Source organism: Mobula birostris, chromosome 8, assembly GCF_030028105.1.
Source record: "Mobula birostris isolate sMobBir1 chromosome 8, sMobBir1.hap1, whole genome shotgun sequence".
Lineage (NCBI taxonomy): Eukaryota > Metazoa > Chordata > Chondrichthyes > Myliobatiformes > Myliobatidae > Mobula > Mobula birostris.
The window spans coordinates 4,953,887-4,973,377 of NC_092377.1; the positions used below are offsets into that span (position 1 = coordinate 4,953,887).

At 40.3% G+C, this 19,491-nt stretch overlaps 1 protein-coding gene across 2 annotated transcripts in view; it reads left to right on the forward strand.

The window, feature by feature from the left end:
• The window catches only part of LOC140201121 (uncharacterized), a 63,200-nt gene that overhangs the window by 31,368 nt on the left and 12,341 nt on the right, over positions 1–19,491 (forward strand). The window contains exons 3-4 of one of the 2 annotated variants that reach the window (XM_072264738.1): positions 2,718–3,062; positions 10,088–10,214. In XM_072264738.1, the coding sequence (XP_072120839.1) occupies positions 2,718–3,062; positions 10,088–10,214 (472 nt within the window). The remainder of the gene's footprint in view (positions 1–2,717; positions 3,063–10,087; positions 10,215–19,491) is intronic. The other variant, XM_072264739.1, reaches the window with a different exon arrangement.

The window sequence follows — 19,491 nt, forward strand, 5'->3', positions numbered from 1 at the left end:
AGTCGGAGAATCGACCTGCAGCCATCACCCTCTGCTTCCTATCATTGCGCCAATTCGGAATCCATCTCTCTAGCTCCCCCTGAATCCCATGCAACCCTACCTTGCAGGCCATCCTGTTTTGTAGGAGTTTGTCAAAGGCCTTACTAAAGTCCACATAGACAACATCTACCCCTTTAGTTACTTCTTTCAGAAACAGCAAAAATGTTGTTAAAACATGACCTCCCATGCACAAAACCATGGCCATTTCTGATCAGCCCATAAGACCATGAAATATTGTAGCAGAATTAGGCCACTCAGCCCATCGTGTCTGCTGATAGCCGATCCATTTTCTGATCAAGCCTTGACTATCTAAGTGATGTTGGGCCATACTCTCCTCTTCAATCAGACCCTTCTTCCTCAGCTCTCTACCTCTTCCTCCCATCACCTCCCAGATTCTCATATCACCTCTAACTTCCCTCTCGCCTGGTCTCACGTGTCACCTGCAGCTTGTATTCCCTCCCCTTCCACCTTCCTATTCTGGCTTCTTCCCCCTTCTTTCCCAGTCTCGCTGAAGGGTCTCGTCCTGAAATGTTGATTGTTTAATCCTCTCTGTGGATGTCCCCTGACCTGCTGAGTTCCTCCACCACTGAGTGTGTTGACCCTCAGAATTCCCTCCAGTAACTTTCCTATCACAGAATTCAGGCTCACCGGCCTGTAGTTCCCTGGCCTACCACACTAGCCTTCTTGAACAATGGAGCAACACCAGCCACCCTCCAGTCTTCTTGACTGTCCCACTATAGGAGATATCATTTCCACGTCCAGCCTAAATAGGCCTTACAGTATTTGATAGGTTACAGTGAGATCCCCCTTCATTCTACTAAACTCCTATGAGTACAAGCCCAGAACCACAAATGTTAACCTTTTCATTCCTGGGATCATTCTCATGAATCTCCTCTACAATGCCAGCACATCCTTTTGTAGATAAGGGCCCAAAACTGCTCACCATCTTCCAAGCAACACACAGGAAATGCTGGAGGAACTCAACTGGCCAGGCAGCATCTGTGGAGAAAAGTACAGTCGTCGTTTCGGGCTGAGACCATATTCCCAAAGCAGTCTGACCAATGCCCGAATCAGACTCAACATTGCACCCTTTGAACAAGTATTGTGTACAGTTCCGGTCACCTACCCTCAGTTTGAAAGAGTGCAGACAAAATTTACACAGGTGTTGCCAAGACGAATATCAGAGTTGTATTGTACTGTATACTTCAAAAATAAAATCAACCTTTGAACCAGGACTTGAGGACCTGAGGAACAGGGAAAGGTTGAATACATTAGGATTTTATTCCCTGGAGCATAGATTTGATGGAGGTACACAAAATTATGAGGGGTATAGACAGAGTAAATGCAAACATGTTTATTCCACTAAGATGAGGTAAGACTAGAACTGGAGGTCATAGATTAAGGGTGAAAGGTGAAATATTTAAAGGGGAACTGAAGAGAAACTTCTTCTTTCAGAGGATTCTGAGAAGGTGGATTGAGCTGCCAGTGAAAGTGGTGGATTACGCTCAGTTGCAACTTTAAGAGAAGTTTGGATAGAAACATTAATATAACAGGTCTGGAGGGCTGTGCTCTGGGTGCTGGTAGATGGGTCTAGGCAGAAAATCAGGTTGGCACAGACTAGAGGAGCTGAAGGGCCAGTTTTTGTGCTGTATTGCTCCATGACTCCAAGTCATGTTGCAGATATATGAAGTTTGAGTCAGATCCACTTTGGGTATTGCATACAGTTCCCTTGTAGTAATGATGTGAAGACTGTGGAAAGACTGCAGACCAGGTTCACTGGGACGCTGCCTGGATGAGAGGGAATGAATTACAAGGGAAGCTTGGTCAATCTTGGGTTGTTCTCCCTCGTGGTAGAAATGTCAAACACCAGACATGATTTTAAGTTTCGAGCAGGGGACAGTTTAAAGCTCATGTGAGGGACGAGTTTATATGTACATAGGCAATGAGCGAAACAGTTCTGAATTGTCTTACTGCTTATTTCTCATCAACTATCAGTGACAATATCACTGCTTTTTGAACAAAAGCACATGCTTTGATGCGACTTAAAAACTATTCACTCAAAGCAGTGTTGTGTAACGATCTTACAAGTGCACGCTACTGACACTCGTTACAAACCGTTAAGCAACAACTTACTGTCCCAATGAATCAACATAGTGTCCCAAATAAACAAAGTGAATCCTGGCAATTTTCTCAATTAGTTTTTGTTATTTAAGAGATGTCCCAAATAAATAGCTCCCTGATTAACCGACAGCCCAGTGAACCAGAATCTGCTGTATCTGTCTGGAACAGGTTACTGAGATAGTAGTGGAGAAGGGAGTTTGTTTGACTTTAAGAGAATGTTAGATAGACACGTGAATACAAAGGGAATGGAGGGATATGAATGATACATAGGAGGAGGATATTTAACATAAATGAGCATCAACATCATCACAACATCAAGGCCAGATGTCCTGTCCAGTTCTGTACTGTCCCAGGTTCAATTCGAAGTGGGTGGTCATTACCTGAAGCACATATTTATCACCCAACCTTGGTCTCACCTGAACTCTGTAAACTCAGGAACAGCCGCAACATAATATTAATATTAGAAGCAATAAAGTGTTTGTACTTTCACAAGAGGTCATGTAACAAAAGATGTCTGCTTCAAGCTGGGGTTGAAATGACGATATTCTCCCTTACAGGTGCAGACGTTCCTGTCCTTATCCAGTCCCCGAGCATACAGCGTGTCACTAAGGGTCACACGGCGTGGTTATGGTGTACCATGAGCAAAGCCAGGCTGGAAGACACCGACGTCCACTGGTATCGGAAACTACCTGGGCAGAACATGGAGTGGGTTTTAACACACAGGGCAGGAGGCAGCCCAGAGTGGGGACAGGGTTTCACTGGGAGGTTCCAGTCCTACAGAGACACGTCCAACAGCAGCTTTACCCTGACAGTCACAGACGTGGTGCACAGTGATTCTGCCGTCTATTACTGCAGAGTGTGGGGAGACATCAACGGTAACGGCACCCAGCTCATCGTAACCAGTGAGTACAAGTTCTATTTATTCAGCAGTGTGTTCCTGCATTGGGAGTTATTCCCCACCACTCACTTCCCGTGGCTGGGCACATTGTACTGAAGAACATAGTGTAATACTGGAGCCCCATCACTGGGACACGATCCAGAGCACTATGGCCCCTAACTCATGGGTGGGGAGCACCAACATGGTGACTGACCGTCTGCTCTGTGTGTCCAGTTGGATATTTGAAAATAAATTTCAATGTGGAGTGTGTTATCACAGGAGAGAAAAGGAGAAACTGTTCAGTGTTCAGAGTCATAGATCATGGTTTCTTAAATCTGAACCATCTCTTCCAAAAGCCCCAAAACTGTGGAATTCAAAACATAAAACATTAAGAGATGCAGAATCAGTTAACCCTTTTAAACGCCGGCTCAAAAAACTATTTATTTAACAATTAACATCTCTTCAAAGATCGAAGTAAATTTATTATCAAAGTCCATATTTGTCACCATATTCAACCCTGAGATTTATTTTCTTGCGGGCATACTCAACAAATCCACAACAGAATAATCACCATTGTAGAATCAATGAAAGACTGCACCAACTTGCTCTTGGATGCAAGATGGTGTCGGAGAATCACGGTGAAATGCAATATAGAAATTCTTGGCAAATCATTTTGTGGATGAACAGGATTTTCTCTGTACCTCAGTACGTGTGACAATAATAAACCAATTTATTAAGAGCTCGCCCTGTGGGTGTGAGTTGTCAGAACTGGGTGATGTTACCAATCGGAAAAACAGTCAGAACGAGTGGACGAGAGAAGAGGATAAAATGATGTGTGTGAAAGAAATAGACTGGCCATTAAATACAAAGTAAGTAAGAGAAGACAATCAATGGCAGAAAGAACATTATTTGAGTCATTGAGTCACAGAAAAGTACAGTAGGCCCTTCAGCCCATCTAGTCTGTGCTGCACCATTTAAACTGCTTACTCCCATCGACCTGTACAGCGACTTCCACTCCCCGATCATCCATGTACCTATCCAAACTTCTCGTAAATATTGAAATCGACCTTGCATGCACTACTTGTGCTGGCAGCTCGTTCCACACTCTCACCACCCTCTTAGTGAAGATTCCCCTCATGTTCCCTTTAAACTTTTCACCTTCACCCTCAATCCCTGTCATCCAGTGGTAGTTCCACCCAACCTCAGTAGAAAAAGCCTGTTTGCATTGACCCTATCTATACTGCCTACAATTTTAAACCATATGACCATAAGATATAAGAGCAGACTTAGTAGGCCATTCGGCCTATCGAGTCTGTTCCTCCATTCAATCATGGGCTGATCCAATTCTTCCAGTCTTCCCCACTTCCTTGATTTCACTCCATATCCTTTGATGCCCTGGCTAATCAAGAACCTATCTATCTCTGGCTTAAATACACCCAATGACTTGGCCTCTACAGCCATTATGCCAACAAAGTGCACAGATTTACCACCCTCTGACTAATTTCTTTACATCTCTGTTCGAAATGGATGTCCTTCAATCCTGAAATAATACTCTCTTGTCCTAGACTCCCTTACTGTAGGAAATAACTTTGCCATATCTAATCTGTTCAGGCCTTTTAACATTCAAAATGTTTCTATGAGATCCCCCTTCATTCTCCTGAACTCCAGGGAATATAGCCCAAGAGCTGCCAGACGTTCCTAATACGGTAACCTTTTCATTCTTGGAATCAATCTCGTGAATCTTCTCTGAAACATCTCCAATGTCAGTATATGCTTTCTAAAATAAAGAGCCCAAAACTGCACACAGTACTCCAAATGTGGTCTCATAAGTGCCTCATAGAGCCTCAACATCATATCCCTGCTCTTCTGTTCTATACCTCTAGAAGTGAATGTCCACGTTGTATTCACCTTCTCCACAACCGATTCAACCTGGAGGTTAACCTTTAGGGTATCTTGCACAAGTACTCCAAAGTCCATTTGCATTTCTGCATTTTGAATTCTCTCCTCACCTAAGTAATAGTCTGCCTGTTTGTTTCTTCCACCAAAGTGCATGACAGTACATTTTCCAACATTGTATTTGGTTTGCCACTCCTTTGCCCATTCCCCTAAACTATCTAAGTTTTTCTGCAGGCTCTCTGTTTCCTCAACACTACCCACTTCTACACCTATCTTTTTGTCATTAATACCATGGTCCAAATCATTGACATACATTGTAAAAAGCAGCGGTCCCAACACCAGCCCCTGTGGAACTCCACAGGAAACCGGCAGCCAGCCAGAATAGGATCCTTTTATTTCCACACGGTTTTCTGCCAACTAGCCAATACTCCAAGTGTGCTTGGTATGAACATAGAATTCTCCAACTTCCAGTAATTCCCTCCCCCTCCCTTCCTCTATCCCTATGTCACTCTGTCCCCTCCCCCAGCTGCCTATCAGCTCCCTCATGGTTCTGCCTCCTACTGCCCATTGTGTTTTCCCCTATTCCTTCTTCACCTTTCCTGCCTATCACCTCCCTGCCTCCCCTCCCCCACCCCTTTATCTTTCCCCTTACTGGTTTTTCACCTGGAACCTACCAGCCTTCTCCTTCCCACCCTCCCCCCACCTTCTTTATAGGGCCTACCAAGAGGTTACCAGGAAAGTGGATGAAGGGAAGGCAGTGGATATTGTCTACATGGACTTCAGTAAGGCCTTTGACAAGGGTCCCGCATGGGTGGTTAGTTAGGAAAATTCAGTCGCTAGGTATACTTGGAGAGGTGGTAAATTGGATTAGACATTGGCTCGATGGAAGAAACCAAAGAGTGGTAGTAGAGAATTGCTTCTCTGAGTGGAGGCCTGTGTCTAGTGGTGTGCCACAGGGATCAGTGCTGGGTCCATTGTTATTTGTCATCTATATCAATGATCTGGATGATAATGTGGTAAATTGGATCAGCAAATTTGCTGATGATATAAAGATTGGAGGTGTAGTAGACAGTGAGGAAGGTTTTCAGAGGCTGCAGAGGGACTTGGACCAGCTGGAAAGATGGGCTAAAAAATGGCAGATGGACTTTAATACTGACAAGTGTGAGGTATTGCACGTTGGAAGGACAAACCAAGGTAGAACATACAGGGTTAATGGTAAGGCACTGAGGAGTGCAGTGGAACAGAGGGATCTGGGAATACAGATACAATATTCCCTAAAAGTGTCGTCACAGGTAGATAGGGTCGTAAAGAGAGCTTTTGGTACATTGGCCTTTATTAATCAAAGTATTGAGTATAAGAGCTGGAATGTTATGATGAGGTTGTATAAGGCATTGGTGAGGCCGAATCTGGAGTATTTTGTTCAGTTTTGGTCACCAAATTACAGGAAGGATATTAATAAGGTTGAAAGAGTGCAGAGAAGGTTTACAAGGATGTTGCCGGGACTTGAGAAACTCAGTTACAGAGAAAGGTTGAATAGGTTGGGACTTTATTCCCTGGAGCGTAGAAGAATGAGGGGAGATTTGATAGAGGTATATAAAATTATGATGGGTATAGATAGAGTGAATGCAAGCAGGCTTTTTCCACTGAGGCAAGGGGAGAAAAAAACCAGAGGACATGGGTTAAGGGTGAGGGGGGACAAGTTTAAAAGGAACATTAGTGGGGGCTTCTTCACACAGAGAGTGGTGGGAGTATGGAATGAGCTGCCAGACGAGGTGGTAAATGCGGGTTCTTTTTTAACACTTAAGACTAAATTGGACAGATACATGGATGGGAGGTGTATGGAGGGATATGGTCTGTGTGCAGGTCAATGGGACTAGGCAGAAAATAGTTCGGCACAGTCAAGAAGGGCCAAAAGGCCTGTTTCTGTGCTGTAGTTTCTATGGTTTCTGTGGTTTCTATGGCCTCTGCCCCTTCCCTCTACGGTGCTGATGAAGAGTTCAGGCCCGGAACGTCAACATTGTTTCCACGGATGCTGCCCGACCTGCTGAGTTCCTCCAGCTTGTTGTGAGTGATTCTAGTAACTTCCTTCTAATTCTATGGGGTCTTATCTTTCTAAGCAGCCTCATGTGTGGCACTTTGTCAAGGGCCTTCTGAAAATCCAAGTACACCATGTCTACTGCATCTCCTTTGTGTACCCTGCATGTAATTTCCTCAAAGAATTGCAGTAGGTTTATCAGGAAGGATTTTCCTTTCAGGAAACCATGCTGGATTTGGCCTATCCTGTCATGTGCCTCCAGGTGTTCCGTAATCTGATCCCTAACAATCAAGTCCAACAACTTTCCAACCACTGATGTCCGGCTAACAGGTCTATAGTTTCCTTTCTGTTGCCTCCCTCCCTTCTCAAATAGCAGAGTAACATTTGCAAATTTCCAGTTTTCTGGGACAATGCCAGAATCTATTGATTCTTGAAAGATTATTGTTAATGCCTCTGCAATCTCTCCAGCTACTTCCTTCAGAACCCAAGGTGCATTCCATCAGGTTCAGGAGATTTATCCACCCTCAGACCATTAAGCTTCCTGAGCACCTTCTCAGTCGTAATCTTCACTACACATACTTCACTTCCCTGGCACTCTTGAATGTTCAGTATACTGCAGACATCTTTCACTTTTGTATCGCTCTGTCAAATCTCCCCTCAACTTTCTACATCCTAAGGAATGAAGATCTAACCTATTAATACCATAAGACCATAAGATACAGGAGGAGAAGCAGGCCATTTGGCCCATTGAGTCTACCCCGCTATTCAATCATGGCCTATGTCAATTCTTCCAGTCAACCCCATTCCCTGCCTTCTCCCCATACTCTTTCATACCCTGGCTAATCAAGAACCCTTCTATCTCCGTCCTAAATACACCCAATGACTTGGCCTCTACAGCCTCTCATGGCAACACATTCCACAGATTTACCACCCTCTGACTGAAGTTATTTCTTTGCATTTCTGCTCTAAGTGGTCGTCCTTCAATCTTGAAATCATGCCCTCTTGTCCTAGACTCCCCGGACATGGGAAATTCTTTGAGGAATAGAGAGGACAAGAGATCATGTCTGAAGGGTTAGTACTTTACTCCATGAAGAAATGCAGCTTCCCACTGACTCCTGGGAACCACTGGCCCATGACCCAGGAAGCAATATTCAGGATGGTATCGAGAACTTTGAGGCCGTGCATTGGGAACACACGGAAACGTTGCTGAAGGAGCATCACCTTATAAACCATTACACAATATTCTCGATCCACAGTCACCAGGATATCACATCACTACAGAAATATGTAGCTGAAACCTTTTGCCATGAAGATTATCACATATTTACTCACCATACCTACATATCACCTTCATTACACAAGTAGGACATCCAGGTTCCTCTGGACACCAACACTTTTCAATTTCATTCTTCCCATCTGACAATTCACTAACCTGTTCTGTCTGTCTGAAATCTCCTCACATCGTCCTCATATCCACACTGCCAATCAGTAACTTTATCCATCACACAGTCCCCTCACCGACATCACCAATCAATTCACTGTGATACACCAACACTCAGAGTCACACAATCCTAAAACGTTTCAGAAATTGGTTCTGAACAGACTGTTTTTTGTTTATAACCAATCCATAGTCCACATTAGTATATTACCTCACATACTGGACACTGTAGTTTATTTAATGATCTGTGTCTGAATCCTCACAGGAATCTCCTCTCGACCCTCTCCAATGGCACGACATTCCTTCTTGGATAAGTGGCCCAAAAATGTCACTCCACTCTTTAAGAAGGGAAGGAAGCAAAAGAAAGGAAATTATATCAGTGGTTGGGAAGATGTTGGAGTCTATTATTAAGGATGAGGTGTTGGGGTATTTGGAGGCACATGATAAACCAGGCCAAACTCAGCATGGTTTCCTTAAGGGGATATCCTTCCTGACAAATCTGTGGAATTCTTTGGGGAAATAACAGGCAGGGTAGAGAAAGGAGAATCAATGGATATCGAGTCCTCGGATTTTCAGAAGGCCTTTGACAAGCTCCACATGAGGCTGTTTAACAAGATAAGAGTCATGATATGACAGAGAAGATACTAGCATGGAGTAAGAATTGACTGATTGGCAGGAGGCAAAGAGTGGGAATAAATGGAGTGACATTTACGATTTTACAGTCTTCCAGAACCATTTCAGAATCGAATGAATCCTGAAAGATCATTACTAATTCCTCTGCAATCTCTTCAGCCACCACTTTCAGAACCCTCGGGCATTGACCATGTGGTCCAGGTGACTTATCTACTTTCATACCTTCCAGCGCCGTAAGCACCTTTGCTTTAGTTTAAGTTCAAGTTTAAGTTTATTGTGATTTGACTGTAAACATGTACTGCATACAACCACACAACACAACGTTCCTCCAGACCACAGTGCACACACAAAACATTTATCACACACAACAAATAAAACAAAATATTATTATTCAAATTGCAGGTAGTGAACAGCACAGGTAAACAGCAACCAGCTAACTCTCCAAGTGACGAGACCTCAGTAATGACGGTATTCATTAGTCTCACAGCCTGAGGGAAGACGCTGTTACCCAGTCTGACAGTCCCAGTCCTGATGCTCCTGTCCCTCCTTCCTGACTGTAATGGGTCAAAGAGATTGTGGGATGGGTGGTGGGAATCCTCAACAGTGCTTCAGTCCCTCTGTCTACAACATGCCCGGTAAATGCCACGGATGCTGCCCGACCTGCTGAGTTCCTCCAGCATGTTGTGTGTGTTGCTAAGAGATTGTGGGATGGGTAGTGGGGATCCTCCACAGTGCTTCAGGCTCTTCATCTGCAACACTCCCGGTAAATGTCACAAATGAGGAGGAGGGAGACCCCAGTGATCATCTCGGTGATTTTTACCGTCTTTTGTAGGGTCCTGCAGCTTCATACCACACAATGATACAACTAGACAGATAATTGAATCCAGTAAATCCATCCTTCAGCATGGTGCTCTCTCCCTTACTGACTGTTAATGAGATGTCTAAGGGAGAACTATCGGCCTCCAAAGTTCACATATTAAACCTGTCATTCAAAGGACAATTCACATTACCAATGTTAAACTCTACCTCAATCTTTGCTATTTTTCAGATGAAGGTGGGTCTTGGAAAGTCTTGGCCAGTATTCTCACCAGTATCCTCATACTGGTCATCTTAGTAACAACAATATGCTATGTGAAAAAATGGGCATGTTTTCAACAGAGATTGATGCCAGAAGGGTAAATAACATTTGATTTTGAATCTTGTTTTAACAATATTGAATTGAACATTCAAAGAAAAAGGAAATTAATCTGAATGAAACAGTCAGAGAACACAAAAGCTCGACCAGGTTGTCATCTGGGGTGAAACAGTTCCGTTATGAGGAGAGACCGGAGAAGCTGGGTCTGGTCTCCATTAGGCAGGGGAGCTCAAGACGGACGATTGAGGTGTACAGAGTTATGAGGGACATAGATAGGTTTTAGACTGCAGAAAACTCATCCCCATATCAGGGGTAGATAAAATTCGAGAACATGGTGTTAAGGTGATTGGGAGGAGACTCAGAGGGGATGTGCAGGGCCTCTTCAACCCGAGAGCAGGAATACCAGATCACACTGCCAGAGAGAGTATCAGAAACTGGGTCTCTGACAGCACTAACAATGAACACTTAGGCAGAGAGGACGATGGACAAGGTGCCAGACGATGGGGTTACTATGGAAGAGTCAATATTGGTCGGCATGCAGTGCAAACACATAAAATTACTGTAAATTCAAAATGAAAAGTGTGAAACAATGAATAATAAAACAGTGTCAATAGACCATTCAGAAATCTGATGGCAGACTTTAGAAACCATTTCTGAACCCCTAACCTTAACAAGTTTAAGCAGGAAACACCAGGAAACAGTATTACAAAGAGCAGATCTTTCAAGTAAAACACAAGGAACTCGAAGTCATTATAAGGTTTCATTAAACAACAGTTAGCCAATTCAGGTGCTTGAGAAACCTCAGAACCCAACGCTCTCTGGCCCAAAGAACTCACTATAGACGGTGCTATAAGAGCCTGAAGACACACATTCAACATTTCAGGAACACCTTCACCTCTGCCCTCAGATCTCTGAATACACAGTGAACCCTGGAATCGTACCTCATTATTTTTTATTTCTTTTGCTCTCTTTTTGTACATCTTCTTTAATTTAAATTACAACTTATTGTATGTTGTATATGTAAACTTCTTAATGTAATTTATAGTTTATAATTATTATGTACTGCAACCATTAACAACAAATTTCATGACATACTGTATGCCAGTGACATTACACCCGATTCTGATTCTCCCTGACCGGAGTAACAAGCAGGAGAATGTCTGGCTGACATATGCCAGTGATATTAAACCAGATTCTGATTCTCCCTGACGGGAGTAACAAGCAGGGGAATGTCTGGATGACATATGCCAGTGATATTAAACCAGATTCTGATTCTTCCTGACGTGAGTAACAAGCAGGGGAATGTCTGGGTGGTGAGGGTCCTGAATGGTGGATGCCGCCTTCTTGAGGCACTGCCTCTGTAATAGTCCTCGATGATGGGGATGGTTCTGTTCCCCAGCTGGCTGAGTCTACAACCCTCTTGCAATGTGTGTGTTGGAGCCTCTCTATCAGGCTGTTGTACAGCGAGTCACAATGCTCTCCACCGTCCATCTGTAGAAATTCGCAAGAGCATTTGGTGACGCACCAAATCTCCTCAAACTCCTATTTTTGCTGAACTGTTGGCATGTCCACTTCATGACTGAATCAATGTGTTGCACCCCGGATAGATCTTTTATTTATTTATTAATTGAGATACGGTGTGGAGTAGCCCTTCTGGCCCTTTGAGTCATGCTACCATGTTATTCTCCAATTTAACCCTAGCCTAGTCATGGGATAATTTACAATGACCACTTACCCTACCAACCGGTACGTCTTTGGACTGTGTGAGGAATCAGGAGCATCTGGAGGAAGCCCACACCATCACGGGGAGAATGTGTGAACTCCATACAGCCAGCAGTGGGAATTGAACCTGGGTCACTGGTACTGTAATGCGTTGTGCTAACCACTACACTACCATGCTGCCAGCTTCTGGGATGTTGACATCGAGGAACATAAAGCTACTCACTCTTTCCACTGCTGATCCCTTCATCACTTCTTTGAAAGCTCTTGTGTAAAGCCCTGACCTCTATCACCCAGAAGGACATGGAGCACGTGGAATGCCAGCAGAGGGCCAACACAACCCTCACTTGGAGATACGATATCACTCCATCATTGTCGATGGCTTTGAACCCCAGATCACATCACACAAAATAAATTTTTACTTGACAGCCTATAGCAATTGAAGGAGACAGTGAACTCCCTCCACAGGGTCTATAAGAATGAATATTTAATACAGGCATGTCTGATTTAAGGACATTTTTATTCATTTTGTTTATTTAGAGACAAGGTGAAAATGAGTAAAATTCAGTGTGTCACTGTGAGGATGATCACTCCCTAAAGCCAGTCAGTCAGGCTGTTTTGCTTCTCAGCTTCCTCCTCTTCTCCAACATCCCAATGTGTGTCTCAGTCCCATCATTATCAATGCTGCTTTACTTTTGACATTTGGTGCTGAACCTAGAAACTGGTGGAATTTGCACTTGATCCAAATTTCTTTCTTTTCAAATCTTTTTATTGTTGTATTATACAAAAGAAATAACACGAGTACATTGATGTAACAACACTTACAAAGTTTCAAAAAAGACATTATCTTAAAGATTGAAAAAAAATTTGTGATAGCAAAAAAAATCTACTAAGCAGAAAAAGGGAGAAAAGAAACCCATTAGGTGTACAACCCCGGAGCCATGTGTCATACAAAAAGCTTCTAAAAATAAACATCAAACTGCCAGCAAGAAAAGAAAATATACCAAAAGATTTACAATTAGATCGTGGAAAAAATCTATCAATTAGCTCAAATGATAATAAAGAGCAAATGAGCTCCATCTTTTCTCAAAATCAAATAAAGGTTCAAAGATTTGCCTTCTGATTTTCTCCAAACTAAGACATAGCATCACTTGAGAGAACCATTGTGACAAAGTGGGAGCCGGTGTATCCTTCCACTTCAACAAAATGGCCCTCCTAGCTATCAATATAACAAATGCAATAACATGTTGGTCAGACACAGAAATACCATGAATATTTTGAGGAATTACTCCAAAAAGCACAGTTAATTTATTAGGTTGTAGATTAATTTTAAGTGCTTTAGAAATTGTTGAAAAAACTGACTTCCAAAACTGTTCCAATATAGAACAAGACCAAAACATATGTGTCAGTGTAGCTATCTCAGTTTTACATCTGTCACAATAACTATCAACATTAGAAAAGATTTTAGAAGTTCTCTCCTTCGTCAAATGATAACGATGTACAATTTTAAATTGAATCGATGAATGGCTAGCACAAATTGAAGAAGAGTTAACCAACTTCAAAATCCGCCATAAAAGTCAAATTGAGTTCCTTTTCCCAATCCTGTTTAATCTTAGATAAAGGATGCTTATCCCATTGCAATAATAAATTATAAATTCTTCCAATAGAACCCTTGATCAAAGGGTTCATACTCATAATATTCTCTAATAGGTCAGCCTCCAATGTGTAAGGAAAATTACTTAAGTATTTTTGCAAAAAATGTCTAACTTGAAGATATTGCAGGAAATGTGAGTATGAAAGAGAATATTTATCAATTAATTGTTCAAAAAAGATCTTTTTTAAATAAATCCAAAAAAGAATTAATAACTTTATTTTTCCAAAGTAAAAAAAATTGGATCATTCAAAGAAAGCTTAAAAAAGTAATTTCGATAAATTAAACTACAAAGTTTAAAATTTTTTGATTAAAAAAAATTGCAGAACTGGAACCAAATTTGTAAAGAATACTTAATCACAGGATATAGGTTTAAATTAGCAACTTTAGCTAATTGTATAGGTAAAGTAGCTCCCAATAACGAGGTTAAATAAAACTGTTTTACAACTTTCAGTTCCAGGTCTACCCACATCAGCCGATCACTCTTATCAACTAAGTATAACCAAAAACACATGTATCGCACATTAACAGACCAATAATACATTCTTAGATTAGGCAAAGCAAAACCTCCATCCTTTTTCAATTTTTGTAAGTGACATTTACTAATTGTTGGTCATTTATTATTCCAAATAAAAGATAAAATAATAGAATCAATCCGATCAAAAAACTTCTTAGTCAAAAAACAGGGATATTCTGAAATAAATATAAAAATATTGGTAAAGTCATCATTTTACCTATATGAATATAACCAACAAGTGAAAATGTAAGTGGACTCCATCTACTAAATAAATACTTCATAGAGTCTACTAAAGGAACAAAGTTGGCTTTATAAAAATAAAGCCCCTCCAACTTTCAAATCCCTTACTCACTCTTCCTTCAGTTAGTCCTGACGAAGGGTCCCGGCCTGAAACGCCGACTGCACCTCTTCCTACAGATGCTGCCTGGCCTGCTGCGTTCACCAGCAACTTTGATGTGTGTTGCTTGAATTTCCAGCATCTGCAGAATACCTGTTGTTTGTGTTTATAGAAATCCTTATATTTTTTAGTAATTATAATACCTAAATATCTAAAAGAGTCCGTGACTTTAAAAGGAGTATTATCATATATAGAGACAGAATCATTTAAAGGAAACAATTCACTTTTACTGAAATTTATTTTATATCCTGAAAAATCTCCAAATTCATTAAATAATTTTAGCAAGGCAGGAATAGATACGTCAGGATTAGATATATAAACCAATAAATCGCCAGAGTAAAGAGAGATCTTATGCATGGTCTCATTCACAAAAATCCCATGGATATTTTTAGCCTCACGAAGAGCAATAGCAAGGGGTTCTAACATTAAATTAAACAATAAAGGCCTTAATGGATAGCCTTGCCTTGTCCCCCGTGAAAGTTGAAAAAAGGAGACCTACAATTGTTAGTGACAACAGTAGCAATAGGGACTTTATATATCATTTTAATCCAATTATTAAAATTAGCACGAAAGCCAAATTTCTCTAAAACTTTAAATAAATATTTCCAGTCAACTTGATCGAACGCTTTTTCAGCATCCAAAGATACAACACATTGTGGAGTTTTAAGAGACGACCAATATATAATGTTAAATAGTCTCCGAACATTTGAAAAAGAATAGAGACCCTTTATAAATCCTGTTTGATCTTTAAAAATAATTTTACCCAAAATATTCACCAACAGATTGGCATTATCTTTGACAGAATCTTAGCGTCGACGTTCAGTAATGAAATAGGTCTATATGAAGCACAGTCAGTGGTATCTTTATCTTTTTTAAGAATTAAAGAAATAGAAGCCTCATAAAAAGTAGAGGGTAAGTCACCTTTCACAAAAAAATCCTTAAACATTTCCAACAGATACGGAGAAAGCAACTTTCCAAATTTTTTTTATAAAATTCTACAGGATAACCATCAAGTCCCGGGGACTTACCAGATTGCATTGAAAAAGTACCTTTATGAATTTTGGCTTCAGTGATTTAAGCATCAAGAGTTTTTTGATCCTCAGCTGAGATTTTAGGAAAAACAATCTTTCGTGAAAAAGCATTAATTTCAGGGGACTCTAATGGACATTGAGATTTATAAAGTTCAGCATAAAAATCTTGAAAAATCTTATTAATTTCTTCATATTCCTGAGCCAAGGTACCATCTTTCCTACGAATTTTTATGATTTGTCTTTTGGCTGCAGCCATTTTTAATTGAGATGTGAGCAGTTTATTATTTTTATCTCCAAACATATAAAATTGGCTCTTTAACTTAAGCAAATAGCCTTCAATGGGATGAGTTAATAACAGGTTATATTGTGATTGAAGTTCCACCCTTTGTTTAAATAAATCAATATTGGGGGAAATTGCATAGATATTATCTAAATCTTTAATTTGTTTTGAAATTCTATCTAATTCTGCTTTAGTCTGTTTTTTAAGTTTAGCTGAAGAAGAAATAATCTGACTACGTAAAAATGCTTTAAACGTATCCCATATAATTAATTTAGACATACCCCCATATCATTAAAAAGAAAAAATTCTTTTATCTGGGTTTCAATGAAACTGAGTGTTGGCACATGGCCAAGTGGTTAAGGCGTTCGTCTAGTGATCTGAGGCAGCGTGTTGTGTCCTTGAGCAAGGCACTTAACCACACATTGCTCTGCAACGACACTGGTGCCAAGCTTTATGGGTCCTAATGTCCTTCCCTTGGATAACATCAGGGGTGTGGAGAGGGGAGACTTGCAGTATGGGCAACTGCCATTCTTCCATACAACCTCGCCCAGGCCTGCACACTGGAAACCTTCCAAGGTGCAAATCCATGGTCTCACGAGACTAACGGATGCCTATAAATGAAACTGACAAAGTCAGAGTTTTGCAATAATGTCTGAGACATGTGCCATGGTGGGCGAGCAAGAATGACATCATCAAATTCAAAAGACAAACTCAGAGGCGCATGATCAGATACAGCAATAGCGTCATATTCACAATTTTTAACACTAGGCAAGAAGTGGGGATCGATTATAATATAATCGATCCTCAAATTTTTTTTAAACATGTTAGAAAAAAGAATATTCTCTATTATCAGGATGAAGATACCTCCACAAATCAATCAACCCAAAATCAATCAAAAAGGAATTAATAAATGACGTGGAATGATTTGGAAGTCGCTGATTGGTTGAGCTCTTATCAATCATAGGATTTAAGCAGCAGTTAAAATCCCTGCCCATTATCTGCATATATTCATTTAAATCAGGCAGTAAAGCAAATGCCTTTTTAAAAAAGAAGGATCATCTAAGTTAGGACCATACAAATTAACCAAAACAACTTTTCTGTTACAGATCATTCCTTTAACAATTAAAAATCTACCATTAGAATCTGATTCAATATCCTCTTGAATAAAAATATTAGATTTAATAAAAATAAACACACCTTTTGTTTTACACTGAGAAGTAGAGTGGAATTGCAAACCATTCCACCATCCAAAAAATCTATTTTGATCTCCCACCCTGATATGTGTCTCCTGAGCAAAAATTATATCAGGTTGGAATCGGTTAATAATTTTAAAAGACGTTTTTCATTTAATAGGATGATTCGAACCACGTATATTCCAACTTATTATATTAATCCGTTTAAATACCATACTATAATTTTATTCTACTTTATACATGCGCAGAGCACATACCAATACGGGATGATCAAAAATGGCGATGAAGAATACACATGATAGAAAATACGCATGCCCTAGAATCACCCAATGGGAAAAGGCCCCTAACTCTAATCCCACCCCTTTCCCGAAAACCCAAGAAAAAGGCAAGCAATCTATGATAGAGTTCAAAGCCACTGATCGCTCTGACTGTATTTTCTTTCCCTCCCCTCAGTTAGTAAAAAGAGTAAAGTGACCTTGTAAAAAAGACAATAAAGTCTCAGCAAAGAAAAGCATTTACATTCCATCTAATAAACAAGAAAGAACCAAATTAATGTTATCGCTTAGAGAGAAAAACCAGCACCATCTTTAAGTTTAACATTAACTCCCTAAAAAAACTTTAGATTCAATTATAAAATGTTATAATAAAACAGAAAAAAATTAATAGTATATTTGGCCCAGCTGAATTTTCAAAAATACTAATTAATAATATAAGTAACTAAACCCTCCCAAATATATATATATATATATATATATATATATATATATATATATAAAGCCCTATTAGTAGGAAAAAACTACCAATTAGCTGATTAGAAAAAGAAAAAAAAAACTCAAACCAAGTATTAAATTAAAGGAACCAATCCGCTTATCTTCTTTTCTCAGTCGAATGCTCAGATGATCATTTAGACAGTCATACTTGAGCCATAAGTCTTCCTTCCAAGGGTAAACCAGCAATATGCAATAATGAACAACACTCCTTGTCTTCTTTAATTAGTCTCTCAATGAAATATACAAATGACCTTTATAAGTCTTCTTTCCAAAATGCGAATAATATACAGATGGCCAAACAACCTTTCATATAGTTTATTCAGCAGCGGCATCAGTAACAGTGGCGGGTATAGCCTGTACAAAGCCCGGTGCAGCTTTTGTATCAAAAAAAGTATAAGGAGGAGAATTAGCAGGAAAAACTTTAATTCTTGTCGGATACCTCAGAGAGGGAAACACTTTTTTATCATATGCCTGTTTCATTGCCAGGGCAAATTTTGATCTTTGTTCCATTACCTCTCTCAGGTAATCTTCGTAAAAAACGGAGCTGAGACTCCATAAATCTAAAAAACACTCTGTTTTCTTGCCTGTCTCATTATTTGAACTTTAATTTTAAAGTGATGAAAGCAAACCAGAACAGATCTTGGTTTACTAGAATCCTTCAATTTCGAAGTAAACGCCCTCTGTGCCCTTTCTATAGCAGGCGGCTTTAATAAAATGGTAGGAAATAAAGTGTGGAAAAGCTTACCAAAGTAAACAGTTAAATCTCCATCTTCAGCTCCTTCTTGCAGCCCAACAATTCGTATATTCTTTCAGCTAGATCTAGTTTCAGGTCTACAATCTTATTTTGATATCTTTCCAAACGAGTTGTAGCTTCAGACAACTTTTGCTTATTTAATTCAATTCTTCTTCATGTGTAATAACTTGAGTTTCCAGGTCTTCAAGTTTTCCCAGAAATGACTTCATTTCATTACTATTCTTTTCCAGTTGGTCTTTAATTGATCCATTCTGATTCTTAATTGAATTCAGTGTCCCAACGATATCTTCAGCCCACAATGGCATTTCATCAGATCTTTCCTTTTGCACCTTTCCTTTCCCATTACCTTTATCACTGGGTTCAGGTAAATCCTTCCCACTTCTCATAGACAGACATATTGTTCCCCCTCAAGAATCAGCAAATAAAAGTTTAAAATTCAAAGTTTAAACTGTGGGGGGGGGGGGGTGGGGGGGAAGAAAATTAACAGCAACACAAAATTACTGCTACTCCATCTGCAGACGGGGGCAGTCCTCTCACTTGACTCAAATTTGGCAGTGTGGAAGTTTAGGAATATTGATCAGCAGGTTGTCTGGGCAGTGCCATGGTAGATGGAATTGAATGCTGTATTTTGGAACATCAGGAGAAGAGTTGGGCATATACAATGAATGTGAGGAAACTAACAAGAATTGAGGAATGGAGGGACATTGATGTAAAAAGTGTGGAGAAGGTTCACCAGGATATTACCAGCGATGGAGCGCATCAGTTGTGGGGTAAGAATGGAAAGTCTAAATCTGTTTTCCCTTGAGCAGGGACAGTTGACGAGTAACCTGAGACACAGACAATGATTTGTGTGACAGAAGGAGGGGACACAAAATGCTGGAGGAATTCACAGCATCTATGGAGAGGAATAAACAGTCCACATTTCAGGCTGAGACAGTTTAGAGGAATGTAAAATCAACTTTTCCACCCAGAGGGCAGCTGGAGATTGGAATGCTCTGCCTGAGA